This window comes from Scyliorhinus canicula, chromosome 8, assembly GCF_902713615.1.
Source record: "Scyliorhinus canicula chromosome 8, sScyCan1.1, whole genome shotgun sequence".
NCBI classification, from domain to species: Eukaryota; Metazoa; Chordata; class Chondrichthyes; order Carcharhiniformes; family Scyliorhinidae; genus Scyliorhinus; species Scyliorhinus canicula.
The window spans coordinates 188,252,854-188,270,307 of record NC_052153.1 but is presented as its reverse complement, the minus strand read 5'-3'; the positions used below and the strand labels follow the sequence as shown (position 1 = coordinate 188,270,307).

At 51.2% G+C, this 17,454-nt stretch overlaps 1 protein-coding gene across 1 annotated transcript in view; it reads left to right on the top strand.

Moving 5' to 3' along the window:
- Positions 1-5,204: 5,204 nt before the first annotated feature.
- LOC119969941 (G protein-coupled receptor kinase 6-like) overlaps positions 5,205-17,454 on the top strand; it is a 158,939-nt gene continuing 146,689 nt past the window's right edge. The window contains exon 1 of the mRNA XM_038803909.1: positions 5,205-5,352. Coding sequence (XP_038659837.1) covers positions 5,301-5,352 — 52 coding nt within the window. The 5' untranslated portion in view covers positions 5,205-5,300. The remainder of the gene's footprint in view (positions 5,353-17,454) is intronic.

Sequence of the window (17,454 nt, the reverse complement as noted above, 5' to 3'; positions counted from 1 at the left end):
CCCCATCTGGGGCTTTACCCAGCCAGTACGCCTGCGCCACATGCCAACCCGCGCACCCTGGAGGTCCCCGATGTTACTTCTGTGGCCAGCAGAACACCCCCGCCAACGCTGCCCGGCCTGCACTGCCATTTGCAATGCTTGCAGCATAAAGGGGCACTGCGCCACGGTGTGCCAGGCCCGCGCAGTCGCCGCGATCGCCCCCTCTCCCCTGCCTACACACAATAGACGTCGCCATCTTCGTCCCTGACCACGCGTGTCCAGTGGGCGCCATCATCTTCACCTCCCGGGGCCGCGAGCGGCCAGTGGGCGCAGCCATCTTCCCTCCCTCAGTCCACGTGCAGCCCATGGGCGCCGCCATTTTGTCCCCCATAGGATCTTCAGGCGCTGCCATCTTGTCTTCCCCACAGGGCATGGACGCCGACAGCATTCCACGACCTGGGACCCCTATATTCTCCATCTTCTGACGCCAGGCGTAGAATTCAGCGGCTTCCGCCTCTACGTTCTTCCTAATCTCTGCGTTGCATTACTACTAGGCCTGGACTTCCAGTGCAATCTCCAGAGCCTTACCCTTAAATTCGGCGGGCCCCTATCACCCCTCACTGTGTGCGGCCTCGCGACCCTAAAGGTCGACCCACCCTCCCTCTTTGCCAATGTAACTCCGGATTGCAAACCCACTGCCACCAGGAGCAGACGGTACAGCACCCAGGACAAGACTTTCATCAGGTCCGAGGTCCAGCAGTTGCTTCGGGAGGGTATCATCGAGGCCAGCAACAGCCCCTGGAGAGCCCAGGTGGTAGTCGTTTAAACTGGGGAGAAACACAGAATGGTCGTGGACGACAGTCAGACCATCAATCGGTACACGCAGCTTGACGCGAACCCCCTCCCACGCATATCTGATATGGTCAATCAGATTGCACAGTACCAGGTCTTCTGAATGATAGACCTCAAATCCGCCAACCACCAGCTCCCCATTCGTAAATCGGACCGTCCATACACTGCTTTTGAGGCGGACGGTCATCTCTATCACTTCCTCAGGGTTCCCTTCGGCGTCACTAACGGGGTCTCGGTCTTCCAAAGGGAGATGGATTGAATGGTCGGCCGGTACGGTTTGCAGGCCACCTTCCCGTACCTAGACAACGTCATCATCTGCGGCCATGATCAGCAGGACCACAACGCCAACCTTGCCAAGTTCCTCCACACCGCCACTCTCCTCAACCTCACCTACAGTAAGGAGAAGTGCGTGTTCAGCACAACCTGCTTAGCTATCCTCGGCTATGTGGTCCAGAACGGAATTCTGGGGCCCGATCCCGACCGCATGCGCCCCCTCATGGAGCTTCGCCTCCCCCACTGCCCCAAGACCCTCAAACACTGCCTGGGTTTCTTCTCCTACTACGCCCAGTGGGTCCCAAACTATGCGGACAAGGCCCGCCCACTCATTCAGTCCATCCACTTTCCCCTTACGGCCGAGGCGCAACAGGCCTTCGCCCGGATCAGAGCTGATATAGCCAAGGCCGGGATGCACACAGTAGACGAGACACTGCCCTTCCAAGTAGAAAGCAATGCATCAAACGTCGCACGTGCTGCCACCCTCAATCAGGCTGGCAGACCCGTGGCATTCTTTTCCCGCACCCTTCATGCCTCAGAAATTCGGCACTCGTCTGTCGAAAAAGAGGCCCAAGCTATCGTTGAAGTGGTGCGGCACTGGAGGCATTACCTGACCGGCAGGAGTTTCACTCTCCTCACTGACCAACGGTCGGTAGCCTTCATGTTTAACAACACGCCCGACTGGTAGATAGGGACGACACCGTACTGGACGCAACAAGAAGGAAATGGGAGGACGACCTGGGGATGGAGATAGGGTGGGGACTCTGGAGCGAAGCACTGCATAGGGTCAACTCCACCTCCACGTGCGCAAGGCTCAGCCTGACGCAACTAAAAGTGGTACATAGAGCCCACTTAACGAGAAACCGTATGAATAGGTTCTTCCCGGAGGTGGAGGACAGATGTGAGCGGTGCCAAAGAGGCCCGGCCAACCATGCCCACATGTTCTGGTCTTGCCCCAGACTTGTGGAGTACTGGACAGCCTTCTTCGAGGCTATGTCCAAAGTGGTGGGGGTGAGGGTGGAGCCATGCCCGATAGTGGCGGTCTTCGGACCAGCCAGATCTATTCCTGGGGAGGAGGGCGGACGCCCTTGCCTTTGCCTCCCTGATCGCCCGCCGTAGAATCCTGTTTGGCTGGCGGTCAGCAGCACCACCCAGAGCTGCAGACTGGCTGTCCGACCTCTCGGAATCTCTCCAAATGGAGAAAATCAAATTCGCCATCCGAGGGTCGGACGACGGCTTCCACAGAACGTGGGAGCCATTGATGCAACTGTTCCGGAACCAGTTTGTGGCCAACGTACAAGAGGAAGAATAGTCGGGTGGCCAAGAATCGGGAAAATGGACGGGAATCGGGGGAAGGTAGCCGGGGGCGGTTACGGGCTCGTTATGGGGGTTTGATGGCAAGCCAAGGCCCAAAACCAAACTATAAATAAATGCCTATAAACATGTGCCTCGGCCATATTGGGGAATGTAAAATATGTATGCTGGCTAAAGGGGGCGGCCACAATTGTTGTTATGAAGATGCTTATCTGTAAATATTCATGTTAAATTTTTGTGTTTTCTTTTTTTTTCTCTCTAATAATTTGTAATTTGTCATATATAAAATATGAAAACTCAATAAAAAACATTTATAAATAAATGTTTAACAACACGCGGGGCAAGATCAAAAACGCTAAAAGCTTGCGGTGGAAAATCAAGCTCTCCACCTATAATTACGAGATTTTGTATCGCCCCAGCAAACTCAAAGAGCCCCCAGATGCCTTATCCCGAGGTACATGTGCCAGCGCACAAGTAGACCGACTCCGGGCCCTAAACGACAGCCTTTGTCATCCGGGGGTCACACGATTGTACCATCTTGTCAAGGCTCGCAATCTGCCCTACTCTGTCGAGGAAGTACGGACAGTCACCAGGGACTGCCACGTCTGTGCATAGTGCAAGCTGCACTTCTACTGGCCGGACCGTGCGCTTGGTGAAGGCCTCCTGCCCCTTTGAACGCCTCAACGTGGATATCAAAGGGCCCCACCACTCCACCGACCGAAACACGTATATTCTCGGTGTAGTTGATGAGTGCTCCAGATTCCCCTTCGCCATCCCATGCCCCGATATGACGTCCGCCACCGTCATCAAAGCCCTAAACACAATCTTCGCTCTGTTCGGTTTCCCCGCCTACATCCACAGTGACAGGGGATCCTCATTCATGAGCGATGAGCTGCGTCAGTTCCTGCTCAGCAGGGGTATCGCCTCCAGCAGGATGATCAGCTATAATCCCCGGGGAAAGCGGCAGGTAGAGAGGGAGAACGGGGCGGTATGGAGAGCCGTCCAACTGGCCCTATGGACCAGGAACCTCCCGGCCTCCCGCTGGCAGGAGGTCCTCCCTGATGCACTACACTCCATCCGGTCACGACTGTGCACCGCTACAAATAACACACCCCATGAACGTCTTTTCACCTTCCCCAGGAAGTCCACATCCAGGGTGTCGCTCCCGACTTGGCTCGCAGCTCCAGGACCGGTCCTGCTCTGTAGGCACGTCCGACTCAACAAGGTGGACCCGTGGGTGGATATGGTGCATTTGCTCCATGCCAACCCCCAGTATGCCTATGTGGCGTACCCCGACGGCCGCCAAGATACTGTCTCCCTCAGGGACCTGGCACCAGCAGGTTCTACCCATACACATTTGTCCGGCCCGGTGCTACCCTCCCCTCCCCCGGTGCTCCCAACATTAACCCCACCAGGGCCATCCCTCCTTCCCCTGCCCACACCAGAGGATGAAGAGGATTTCGGCACACTCCTGGAGTCATCCAACATCAGGCCAGCATCGACAACGCCAGCATCGACACCGTTACGTTGCTCCCAGCGGAACCAGACAGGTTGAATCTCTAACTGGCACCGGACTTTCAAAGGACGTTTTTTTTCTTTTCCCTGATAAAACACTGTACATAAATTCACTACTGTATATAGTTCTCCACCAGCCCCGCCAGACTCATTTTTAACGGGGTGAATGTGGTAAACCACTGTTACACCTGTATTAGGTGATGTAAGGTAGGACCTGTACTACAGGTTCGCCAGCAGCCCCTGCCTGCTGGCTCCGCCCAGTAGGAGGAACGTGTCCTCTATTCAGCAGCCATTTCGCCAGCTGCTGTGGGAGGCCACACATCTTACTGCAATAAAGCCACAGTTCTATCCAAGCTTAGTCTTTGTACAATTGATCGTGCATCAGGTGAAACCCATGCAGACATGGGGAGAATGTGCAAACTCCACACGGACAGAGACCCAGGGCCGGGATTCGAACCCGGGTCCTCAGCGCCGCAGTCCCAGTGCTAACCACTGCGCCACATGCTGCCCTAGCCTGTGGAATTCATTACCACAGGAAGTAGTTGCTGCTAAAACTTTGAATATATTCAAGAGGCAGCTGGATATAGCACTTAAGGAAAATGGGATCAAAGGCTATGGGGAGAAAGCAAGATTAGGCTATTGAGTTGGATGATCAGCCATGATCGTGATGAATGGCGGAGCACGCTCGAAGGGCCAAAAGGCCTCCTCCTGCTCCTATCTTCTATGTATCTATGTTTCCCAAAGAGCTTTTGGGGGTCCATGTACACGGTAACACAGTGGTTATCACTGTTGCTTCACAGCTCCAGGGACACGGGTTTGATTCCCGCCTTGGGTCACTGTCTGTGCGGAGTCTGTATGTTCTCCCCGTGTCTGCGTGGGTTTCCTCCGGGTGCTCCCGTTTCCCACAAATCCCGAAAGACGTGCTTGTTGGGTGAATTGGACATTTTGAATTCTCCCACAGCGTACCCGAACAGGCGCCGCAATGTGGCGACGAGGGGATTTTCACAGTAACTTCATTGCAGTGTTAAGGTAAGCCTACTTGTGACAATAGTAAAGATTATGATTAAGGTCACAAAAATGGGAGGGGGGGGGGGCTAAACCACTCCTCTTCATAACATTTTTTGCGAAAAAGTGAATGGGATGCTGGAGTGGGCTAGAACAAGGCAGAGGAGTTGAATGGACTCAAATTGCCAAATGTTTGGAAGCACACCAGCTCTGTGTGTGTGTGACTGCCCAGAGTGAGTGAGTGAGGCGGGGAAGGGGGAGGGTTTGTGTGAGGAGCAGCGCCAATGAGGGTGTGTGAGGTTGGGAGCTGACACACTGCCTCAGGCTGAGAGACTGGCTGTGAGGGGACCGGGGCCGCGCCGATGGAGCTGGAAAACATTGTAGCCAACACGGTGCTGCTGAAAGCCAGAGAGGGTAAGAGCGGGGCGGCGAACAAAGAGCAGAGCGCGGCGGCTACATTGTAGCCTGTTGGAGCGCGGCTACATTGTAACCCGCAGCAATGGCCGGGGATACACTGAGAGCGGCTGAGCCGGCAGCCCGGGGCCCGGCAGTGACTCTGCCCCCCCCGCCCCGGTCAGCCGGGGCCCGGGCTACCGGGAGCCGCCAACCCCCCCGGGGGGGGGGGGGGTCCGGGCTCACTTACCCGGCTCCCAGACCCCCTTCCTGAGGCGGGAGAAGCGGCGACCCGCTCTCCCTCCTCCCCCTCGGTGTCCTCTCCCATCAGATTTGGGTCGGTGCAGCCGCTCATCCAGCCCTTCGTGGTGGGAGGGGGCAACGGGTGGGCTTCAGCCTTTGACCCACCCCTCCCCTCAGAGATAACCATTCTACACCCTCCTTCACCTTTCCTCCCCTCTGCCTGGGGTGGCTGGGGGGAGGGGGGGGTGGGGTCCTGTTTTCCACCCTTGCCCTCATTGCCCCCTCTTCCTGTGCCCACTTGCCCTCTCCAGATGGGCACTTGTGGATGGTATCCCCCCCCCCCCCCCCCCCCCCCATCACTTCAATATGTCTTTTCAACCCACCCTGAGTGAGGCAGAATGTTTCCCCCCTGGTGCTTCCTGGTTTCTCTATTGTGAGTATTATGAATTCTTGGTTAATCTCCCCCTCCCCTTTCCAAGGTTGGGGGATCCACCCCCCCCCCCCCCCCCCCTTTTCTTTACAAATTGTTTTAAAGTGGTTACTAATGGAGCCCCGAGAGACTACAGAGAACTGGTACATAATCAACCCTGATCAATATTCCCAGCACAGTCCAGAGTCTAACGCCAGACACCATAAATCTTAATGTATTTCTCCTTCGGGTGCCAACTGTAGCTCATCCGGTTAGTACTCCTGTCTCTGAATCAGATGGCTCTGGGTCCAAGGCCTGCCCCAGAGGCCAGAGTATATAAAATGCAGGCTGACACTCCCAGGCGCAATGCTGATGGAGTGCTGCACTGTCGGAGGTGCTGTCTTTTGGATGCGATGTTTTAACACCAAGTCTGTCCAACCATGCTTGTCCCTCTGAGTGGATATCCGAGGTCCCATGGCCAAAGCGCTCCTTGGTATCCTGGCCAGTCTTTATCCCTCATCCAACATCACGATAAAAGATGGCACATTCATTTTCTTGCTGCTGTTTGCAGGTTTCTGCAATGTTCCTGACATGACAGCAACGACTGCATTTGAAAGTTCTGCATCGTAGTGGAAGCAGATTCAGCTGGTACATAATCCTAAAGGGAATTGGGTGGATAGTTGAAGGGCAGAAATTTGCATGGTTATGGGGAAATAACTGGGAGGGGCATTCGGGGGCATGGATAGCTTTTTTAAAGAACTCACATTGACACAATGGCCTTTTCCTCTAGTGTAAGAATATATGATTGGCTTAAATTGCTTTGAGGTCGGGAAAGGTGCTATATAAATGCAGGTTTGTTCTTTTTTGTCTTTGCCGATGTTTATCTTATCAGTTTCTGGTGCTCCCTCCCCTGGAACGGTTGGCATTGTATTGTGGTACGGTTCTCTGGTATCTCGTACTTGCCCACGTGTATATTGTTCGCGTACAGCCCCTGACGGTGAGTTTTATAGGACACTCGATCTGGATGGTAGCTGGGACTTTGCAGCTGATTGTACAGAAGGTTGCTGTATAATGATCAGGAGGAATAAGTCTGGGTGTCTTTTTTCAATTTCCACATCTTCCCCAGGGGGTACATGCTAAAATGTAGCTCCCTTATAACTGGCACTTGCTAAGCTCAGGCAAAGTGAAATGAATCTGGGGTTGAACTCGGGATCTTCCGGGTGTAAGGACATAGGATCCAGAGGAGGTCATTCAGCTTTTCCATCATTGAATTAAATAATGGCTGATATGTGACCCACCTCCATCTACTGACCTGCCTTTGACCCCACCTTCCTCATTATCTTTGGATAATAAAAAAAATAGCAATCTTAGTTTTAAAATTGACAATTGGGAGGGTGGCAAGGTGGCACAGTGGTTAGCACTGCTGCCTCACGGCGCTGAGGACCTGGGTTCGATCCTGGCTCCGGATCACTGTCCGTGTGGAGTTTGCACATTCTCCCCGTGTCTGCGTGGGTCTCACCCCCACAACCCAAAGATGTGCAGGGTAGGTGGACGAGCCACGCTAAATTGCCCCTTAATTGGGAAAAAAAAAATTGGGTACTCTGAATTTTGAAAACAAAATTGACAATTGGCGTAACATCAGTTGCAGTTTACGGAAAAGAGTTCTGAATTTCTTGTGCGTCTGTCTGGGGGAGCGTTGTGTCTTCATTAATGGGCAGTGTGGTGGCACAGTAGTTAGTACTGCCGTCGCCACACAGTGCCAGGGATCTGGATTGAATTCCGACATTGGGTGACTGTGTGGAGCCTGCACGTTCTCCCCGTATCTGCGTGGGTTTCCTCCCAAAGTCCAAAGATGTGCAGGTTAGGTGGATTGGCCACGCTAAATTGTACCTTTGTGTCCATCTCAACCGTTAACTGGTAATAAACACATCAAATGCTGGACCTACACAATTAGTCGGTTGGAGTTTCTGGGAAGAGAAGGGTGGACTAGTGTTTTGTCTCAGATCCTTTGAAGCTCCCATGAGGCAGTTCATTGGGGTAGTCGTAGAGAAAATGTTTCCATTTGTGGGGGGGGGGGGTAGTCCAAGATGAAGATCATCACTGAGATGAATCCATCAGAAGACTCAGGGGAAACCTCTACCCTGGGAGGTGAGAATGTGGAACTAACTACCACTGTGTGTAGTCAAGGTGAATAATATAGATGCAATTAAGGGGAAGATGGATAGGTAGCTGAGGGGTAAAGGATTGGCTGGTATGCTGATTGACTTAAATGGACGATGGGCAGGAGGAGGCTCATGTGGAGTAAAAATACTAGCATAGGCCGGTTGGGCCTCTTTCTGTGGTGTGAATTCTATGCAACTCTGCTGAAAGTTTGTGTGAGGCCATTGACCACAGTAGGCTTAAGTGGCTGGCTGTTTTCAGGCCAGCCTGAAGCACAGCCTCCTTATTTCATAGAATTTACAGTGCAGAAGGAGGCCATTTGGCCCATCGAGTCTGCACCAGCTCTTAGAAAGAGCACCCTACCCAAGGTCAACATCTCCACCCTATCCCCATAACCCAGTAACTCCACCCAACACTAAGGGCAATTTTGGACACTAAGGGCAATTTATCATGGCCAATCCACCTAACCTGCACATCTTTGGACTGTGGGAGGAAACCGGAGCACCCGGAGGAAACCCACGCTGACACGGGGAGGATGTGCAGACTCCGCACAGACAGTGACCCAAGTTGGAATCGAACCTGGGACCCTGGAGCTGTGAAGCAATTGTGCTATCCACAATGCTACCGTGCCGCCCCTGGCTGGGGAGTGGTTAATTAATCTGTTATTCATTCACTGGGATGTGGGTGTCACTGGCTAGGCTGACCTTTGTTACCCATCCTCATAGTTGCCCTGAGAAGATGGTGTTGTTGGCCTTGAACTGATGATCATGGTTTTTGATATGACCGAGTGGCTTGATTGGCCAATTTTACGGCAAATCAATGGTCGAGACTCCCCTCCTTCCCCGCAGAAATGTCTGGGACAAGCTCACTTCTACTTGGAGCATGGTTACCCCGCAACCATTTTGTGCCGTGAATTGACTTCGAACCTGGGACCTCGGCGCCGTGAGGCTGCAGGGCTAACCCACTGCGCCACCCGTGCTGCCCTGGAACTCCCAATTCTGAGAGTGCTTCAGGCAGGCAGCTCTCTAGTCTCAGCAGCACCACTAGGGGTGGTGGCCGCTGCTGGTACTGCAGGCAGTCCCAGAAGAGGAGACACCATGAACCTGAAATTGAAGCTAAACCGAGAGTTTTGCCAGGGCTGGTGGTAGTCCCTGCTGAAAAAGGTGAGAGGGCCTGTCAGGATGGTAGTCTTGGGAGGAGAACATGGGGGCTTGGTTAGGGGGGGCTACCTTGTAGGGGTGGAGATGCCCCTTTGGACACAGGATGCCTGAACAACCTGTTAAGTTTCACCTGGTTCCCTTGCAATGTAGTGTAGACATCTCCCGCAAAGTGTAAAATGCCAGTGGCAGGAGGAGGAGATGCTTAAGTCGCTATTCTTTGGCCAGCTGGCAAGCAGGCTGCCTGACGGGGGTTGGGTGGGTGATGGACCCCAGCACTGCCATAGTGGTGCTCAATGTTATAACAGCCCCCCCCCCCCCCAATCTCTCCTTGCCGTCTATCAACCCATGTAAACTTCCAGCTATAAACCCGCCACAGGGTTGTTACAAAGATTGAAACTACAGCCTCTAACTCGAGCTTGAATTACAATCGAGAGATTATCTACCTGCCCACTGAACATTGGGCCTATTAACAAGCGCCTGACTGCATAAGCATAGTTGGATCATCAATCAGGAAATGCACAGTCGGATCCGAAAGAGTAAGGTTAACTTTTAGGTGTGGTTCTTCAATGATGAAAAATCAGAGTAACATAATCTGCAATTTTACCAGGAGAGTTTCAGTCGCAGGTAACAGGGAATTAAACGGGGCGGGAGATTTTTCTCAAGCGTTTGCTTGTATTTTTTGATAAACACCCAGTTGTACACTTGTGTCAGGTTGTATGGGGGGGGAGTTTCCCTGTGTAAGACCAGGTTTTAGGTTGTGTCACGAGTTCTTTTCAGTGAGTGATCTGAGTCTTGCAGAAGAGTTGTGTTTAATGTAGTTGAAGTTTATTGGTGCCAAAGTATCACCTTAAGCCTGGCTACAATTCTGCTGAATATATAAATATCGTTCCTTTTGAATAATGGTCAGTAACAGTTCATCAAGCTGTTTTCTAAAGCAATCAATTGGCCATTGTGATTATGTGATCCTTCAAAAATAAAGATTTGCATTTGATTTATATTACTTTTGCAACGTCCAGGCGTCCCAAAGCACCACCTCCCCACTCACCCCCAACCTCTGTCCTCTCTCCCTCCCCAGCGGAGGTGGTAGAGGCGGGCACAATAGCATCATTTAAGAGGCATCTAGACAGGTATATGAACGGGCGGGAACAGAGGGAAGTAGACCTTGGAAAATAGGAGACCGGTTTAGATAAAGGATCTGGATCGGCGCAGGCTGGGAGGGCCGAAGTTCCTGTGCTGTAATTTTCTTTGTTCTTTGTTCTTCCCAGCCTCCGTGTTCCCACCAACAGCTCAGGTGTTTCTCCCCAGACCTCGGCAGCCTCTGGCTTCTCTCTCTTGGGCTCGGGCTATCGCTCTCGCTCGCTATCTCTCCCATGTTCTCTTTGTCTCGCGCTCGCTCTGGCCCGCTCTCGCTCCTCCCCTCACCGCTGGACTGTGTTCTTTGTTTAAAATGTTTCCAATTAAGCAGCAATTTAGCGTGGCCAATCCACCTACCCTGCACACCTTTTGGGTTGTGGGGGTGTGAGACCCATGCAGACACGGGGAGAATGTGCAAACTCTACACGGACAGTGACCCGGGGTCAATTTCAGACCCGGGTCCTTGGTGCCGTGAGGCAGCAGTGCTAACCATCGTGCAGCCCCACCTCTGGGCCGCGTTCTGGTGTTCTGAAATATTGGTCAATTCTTGCTTCGCTTTCAAATACATTTCTATCTGAGAGCAGAATTCAGTGTCTCCCAAGTTGTCACAAGTTTGTCACCTGCATTATCCGAAGAGAGGATCATCAGCTCTGGTTGGATTTATTGCTGAAGGATTCAGCACCATACTTATCAACTAACATCACTTTTTTTGGGAAAAACAAAACACAGATAATCTGGCCATGGATCTTGTTGCTGCTTAAGGGATCCTGCTGTGCACAACATGATTGCCACATGTCCTGTATGACAACTGTGAGGGCACTTCAAAAGCACTTCATTGACTGTTTTGTGCTACCTTCCTGTGGAAGTTGTCCTGTGATCATTTCTCTCTGCGATGGTTCTCTGAGCAGAGAGTTGTTTGTGGTCAGGGTTATGCAGCACTCTGAGTGATGTTTGGATTTGATTTAGCGTCACGTGTACCGAGGTACAGTGAAAAGTGTTGGACGTTCGACTCCCCATGATTAATCCAGGCTACTTGATGCCTCTCATCTCAATTAGCGTTTGTAAAACTGCTTTTGTTTAATTTTCCTATCTCTTTTCCATGCCGCCGCCCCCCATCACCACCACCACCCCAACCTCCCTCCCTTGCCTGAGGGTATATTTAGATTTGGGTCCCTAGGCCTAATGGTGAGTGGGGGCAGTGGTGTGCAGTGGGGTCAGCAAGGAGGTGAGAGGCCCTGAAGGCATTAGACTTTCCTTTCTAGATTTCCTGGCAGATGATATCTGTGGTTGTATGTTAATTAAACGTTTCCTGTAGTCATGACGTTGTTTGTAGGGTGCAGGATAGAGGCTTCCTGAGGTTAGATGTGGCGAGGCACGGGTGGGGGATGGGGCACTTGGGTTAGAGTGTTCCCTCGTTCAGGAAAGTCCTGCTGAAAGTTTATGCTCTCCTTCATCATCAGTGACTATTCCAATGCCGGTCTCGTCTATTTTTCTTTATTTCTGTCCGACTTTACACTTGTTTGGACTGAATCTCCTCTGTTTGCACTAAATCTCCTCTGTCATTCTTTCTACTCACCTACGTTTGGCCAGCATGGTAGCATAGTGGTTAGCACTGTGGCTTCACAGCACCAGGGTCCCAGATTCGATTCCCCGCTGGGTCACTGTCTGTGCGGAGTCTGCACGTTCTCCCTGTGTCTGCGTGGGTTTCCTCCGGTTTCCTCCCACAGTCCAAAGATGTGCAGGTTAGGTGGATTGGCCATGATAAATTGCCCTTGGTGTCCAAAAAGGGTAGGAGGGGTTATTGGGTTACGGGGATCGGGTGGAAGTGAGGGCTTAAGTGGGTCAGTGCAGACTCAATGGGCCGAACGGCCTCCTTCTTCACTGTATGTTCTATGTTTTGGCTGCTTGTACTGCCGTTTCTGGACTGTTTCCTTTGATTCCACTGACTCCATTGGTCTGGTCGGACCTGCAAGTGCTACCTCTTTTTCTCCATCTGACCCATTGGTGTAAATTAGAAACAGCTTCTGGCCCTGCCCACACAAAGAGGAAACTTGCATTCATATGACCGTTTCTGACCATTTCAAAACATTTTGCAGCAATGAAGGGCCTTTTAAGCGTAGTCCCGCTTGTTTCTATTCAAGTAATCATCCAATTAATGTCCTCTTGACAATGTGCAGGGGTACGGGGGAAAGGCAAGGGAGTGGCGCTTACTCACGATGTTTGCATGCCCCCTTCTGCACCGTAACAATTCTGTAATTTAAGGAAATGTCGCAGCTAGTTTGCACACAGCAAGATCCCGCAAGCAGCAATGAGATACTTTGAACGGTCTCCCTTCACTCATCCGGCATGATTACTCTAAAGGTTTCCTGTTTCCTAACAACCCTAGCCCTGCCCAAGATCTAACCTGAATTTCCAGCTCTGTTTGGCCAACAGCCTATATTGTGTGGAACATTTTACCGTCCCGTTTTGGAAGTCGAGGAACAATATGATGTAATGTCATTTGTGACATTGCCAATCCACCTAACCTGCCCGTGTTTGGCGTCCCTGACGCTGTGAAGCAACAGTGCTAACCACTGTTTACGGTCACTTGGAGTACCGCGTGCAGTTCTAGCCACTGGAGAGGGCGGTAAAGGATTTAGAATAATTGTACCTGCAAGGAAACGATTGCTCTCCTCTAGGACTGGTCCGCTTTCTGTTACAGTGAAGGCTGAGGAGATGACCTAATAGAGAGCTTTAATAATGTGGAATATTTATAAAGGAGACAGAGTATTTCCACTTTGGGGAAGAGCAAAGCTAGAGACCATTAATGCAAGATAAAAGTCACAAAAGAAATCCAATAGGGAATGCAGAAGAAATGCTCTCATCACTCTCGGTGAGTAATGTGGATCTCGCTATCACAGGAAGTGGTTGAAGTAAGCATTTAAGCTAGATAAGCAGAGAGGGAGAAGGGATCAGAGGGTTATGTGGAAGGCGGCTGTTTGAGGCGGCTTGTGTGGAGCATAAACAGTGGCATGGACTGCCGGGGCCTAATGGTATTTTTCTGTGTGACTATCGTTGAACCACGCAGGGGATTGACATTTACTGTTTGGCAGACTCCTTTTACAACAATTTGCTTTCTCCCTGGTTACAGTATAGCTACAAAGTGATGCAGTGGAAGTGGAATAATAATAATAATCGCCTATTGTCACAAGTAGGCTTCAATTAAGTTACTGTGAAAAGCCCCTAGTCGCCACATTCCGGCGTCTGTTCGGTGAGGCTGGTACGCGAATTTGCAATAAATGCATTTTAAGGGAAATCCAGATAAACAAAGGAGGGAACTATTATTGGGATGAGAGTGGGATAGGTTGGTGTGAAGCATGGGCCGAATGGCCTATTTCCGGTGTTATTTTTCTGCCAGAGTTTGGTCAGTGAGAGATTTGGTGGAAGATGGTTATTCGTGCAGTAAGTGTTGGCCATGGTGAGAAGCGGCTCTTTATTTATTTTCTTGTGGTGGTTTCGAGATACTGGGTGTCCTTTGCACAAATTCTACTGATAAATTAATTGATTGGAGATCATGCAAGTTTGATTACGAGAGCTGTGTGGGTGGCTGGGTGGTCTCGGCTCAGTTGTCTGTGTCTGCGGTAAAACAGAAAGTCCAGATTTTTGTTCTGCTTTGGCACGGTTCCATTCCGAACAGAAGCCTCCCAAAGTTTTGGTTTGTTTTAGTTTTGTGCAGTGGTGGCCTGGCGAGCTGCCACTAGATTCTGCAGCTCTTGATATCCAGCGCTTGCGTTGGACACTCCAGAGCGAGTCAAAGTCCGTGGGATGGTTCTTCATTCGGTCGTGCTGGCCCCTCAACTATTACTCTTCAATCCGAATCGTTTGGGGCAATTTGATACGCGCAATAGCAAGGACCTCGTTTGTCCATCTAACCATTCAGAAAGGACCGACAGTCCTGATTTTTCTCCTCGCACCCTTGCGTCCCCTTCAACCTGGCGCCAAATCACAGCATCGTACTTTTGCTTCAATTATCCTCAGGTTTGTTATCTTCACAGCCCTCATGGGGGCAGACCATTCAACGAGCCCTTCAGTGTGCTTTTCGACTACCCTAACATCAGTCCCAAAATATGCCTTTGGCTCCTTCTGAAGATTGCTCCCCTGCCTAGTTGTTAGAATCATAGAATTTACAGTGCAGAAGGAGGCCATTCAGCCCATCGAGTCTGAACCGGCTCTTGGAAAGAGCACCCTACCCAAGGTCAACAACTCCACCCTATCCCCATAACCCAGTAACCCCACCCAACACTAAGGGCAATTTTGGACACTAAGGGCAATTTAGCATGGCCAATCCACCTAACCTGCACATCTTTGGACTGTGGGAGGAAACTGGAGCACCCGGAGGAAATCCACGCACACACGGGGAGGATGTGCAGACTCCGCACAGACAGTGACCCAAGCCGGAATCGAACCTGGGACCCTGGAGCTGTGAAGCGATTGTGCTATCCACAATGCTACCGTGCTGCCCCAACAACTGCCCCTAGTTGTTGGACGAGGCTAATGGAAAATAGGGAAATAATGCCGTAACATTTTCAAAGAAGATGGAGGATCTCCACCTTCAGCCAACTCTCCCCACTTGCACATTCCTAACGTCTTTCCCCGTCCTTACAAGTTGTGTTAGTCACCGAGGTCTCCACCTCCGGAATCCCCATTTCTTTAACGCGGGAGTCGATAGGCTCAAGAGGAGGTTCAAACAGAGATTTCTAGGAGCTTTTGGCGGAGTGCCCAAGAAAGACTTGTCCTGGGAATGGGCAATCGATTTCAAATCCTCACTGGAGACTGAAGTGAGCCGAAATCTCTCTCAGTGGATAATTTTGTCCTGTCATGGATCAATATCTAAAGTATGTGCATTGTTTAGTGGAGCATGGAGAATGGGATCTTTGTCCCTATTTATTCCCTTCTGCTCCTTCAACCCAATGGCCATTTACTACTTTTTAAAATTATAAATTTAAAGTACCCAATTCTTTTTTTCCAATTAATGGGCAATTTGTGGGGGTGAAACTCACGGAGACAAGGAGAGAATGTGCAAACTCCACACGGACAGTGACCCAGGGCCGGGATTCGAACCCGGGTCCTTGGCGCCGCCGCAGTCTCAGTGCTAGCCACTGTGCCACATGCCGCCCTCTGTGTGCAAACTCCGCATGGGCAATGACCCGGGGCCGGGATCGAACTCGGGTCCTCGGTGCTGTGACACAGCAGTGCTAACCACTGCGCCACTGTGCGGGCGTGGCCATTTACTTCAACTGTGGGAACTCTTGTTTGAGGTGAGTGGACTTGGCACAGGCCAAATGCACAGCTGCACGGTAGCATTGTGGATAGCGCAATTGCTTCACAGCTCCAGGGTCCCAGCTTCGATTCCGGCTTGGGTCACTGTCTGTGCAGAGTCTGCACATTCTCCCCGTGTGTGCGTGGGTTTCCTCCGGGTGCTCCGGTTTCCTCCCACAGTCACAAAGATGTGCAGATTAGGTGGAGTGGCCATGATAAATTGCCCTTAGCGTCCAAAATTGCCCTTAGTGTTGGGTTGGGTTATGGGGATAGGGTGGAGGTGTTGACCTTGGGTAGGGTGCTCTTTCCAAGAGCCGGTGCAGACTCGATGGGCAGAATGGTCTTCTGCACTGTAAGTTCTATGATACTATGAAATCTTACGGCCAAACTACTCACTGAGCTAGTCCCTAATTTGCAATTCACAAAAGATTTCCATTTCTTTGGTGCCTCCCAGAACCTTGGGATGTCCCAGATACTTCACAGCCAATGCACTGTTGTCACGTTGGAAACCCATTTGTGCACAGCAAGATCCCACGAACGGCAATGTAACCATGACCAGATTTTGTGTGTGTTTTTGTTTTTAAAAAAGGTGTTGCTGGGTCAATGTTGGTCAGGGTACCAGGGAGATCTCCCCTGCCCTGCCTTGAAATAGTGAAGCACTGGGCCAGATCATGTGCCCTGAATCACTGGACTTGATCCCGTGACCCACTGATTCAGTGTCGCAAGTGCTGCTCACTGAGCCACAGCTGGCACCTTCAAGCCTAATGCTTTGTTGGAACAACAATAACAACTTGTATCGGCATAGCGCATTGACGTAGCAAATAACATCCACATTATAGTGTTGGCAGACTAATATTTGGCACGGTGCCACCTGAAGGGGTCTGGGCTCAGACAATGAAACGCTTAGTCAGAGAGGTAGCTTTTAAGGAGTGCCTTCAAAGAGGAGAGAGAGCAGTGCACACCAAGACTCGGAATATTTCCTGTCAGCGCTCCCAGAACCCCGCACTAGTCCCTCTTGCGCCTTTGTTGAGTCACCTCCACCCCAGAACGACGGTGGGCGTGGGGAAGATTGAAGTGTGAAAGTTATATTGGATAAGTCATTGACTCATGGTCACAACAGAAGGAAAATGATGCAAACATTTGCTTTCGCATTTCAGCAGCCTCGGTTTTCTAGAGCCTTGAGGATTTTTTAAAATCATCGCCCTTTTGGGTGGACATGAAGAATCCCACTCCGCAGTCGCAGAGTGGGGTGGGCAGGGGGGTTAGTGGTTAGCACCCCGACAAATTATAAAGGCGAATCGGATATAAACTTGCCAAGCAGGGGTTTTTAAGATTCGCTTGCGGGATGTGGGCTTTGCTGGCTAGGTCAGCATTTACTGTCCATCCCTAATTGCCCTCCAGGAGGTTGTGATGAGTTGTCTTCTTGATCTGTTGCAGGCCCTGAGGTGTAGGTATACCCCCAGTGCTGTTAGGGGGGGGTGTTCCAGGATTTGATCCAGCGACAGTGAAGGAACGGCAACTATGTCTCCAAGTCAGGGTGGTGAGTGACTTGGAGGGGAACCTCCAGGTGGTGGGGTTCCCAGGTATCTGCTGCCCTTGTCCTTCTAGATGGTAATGGTTGTGGGTTTGGAAGATGCTGCCGAAGGAACCTTGGTGAGTTACTGCAGTGCACACTGCTACCACGGTTTGTTAGTGGTGGAGTTTGTGGAGGTAAAGCCA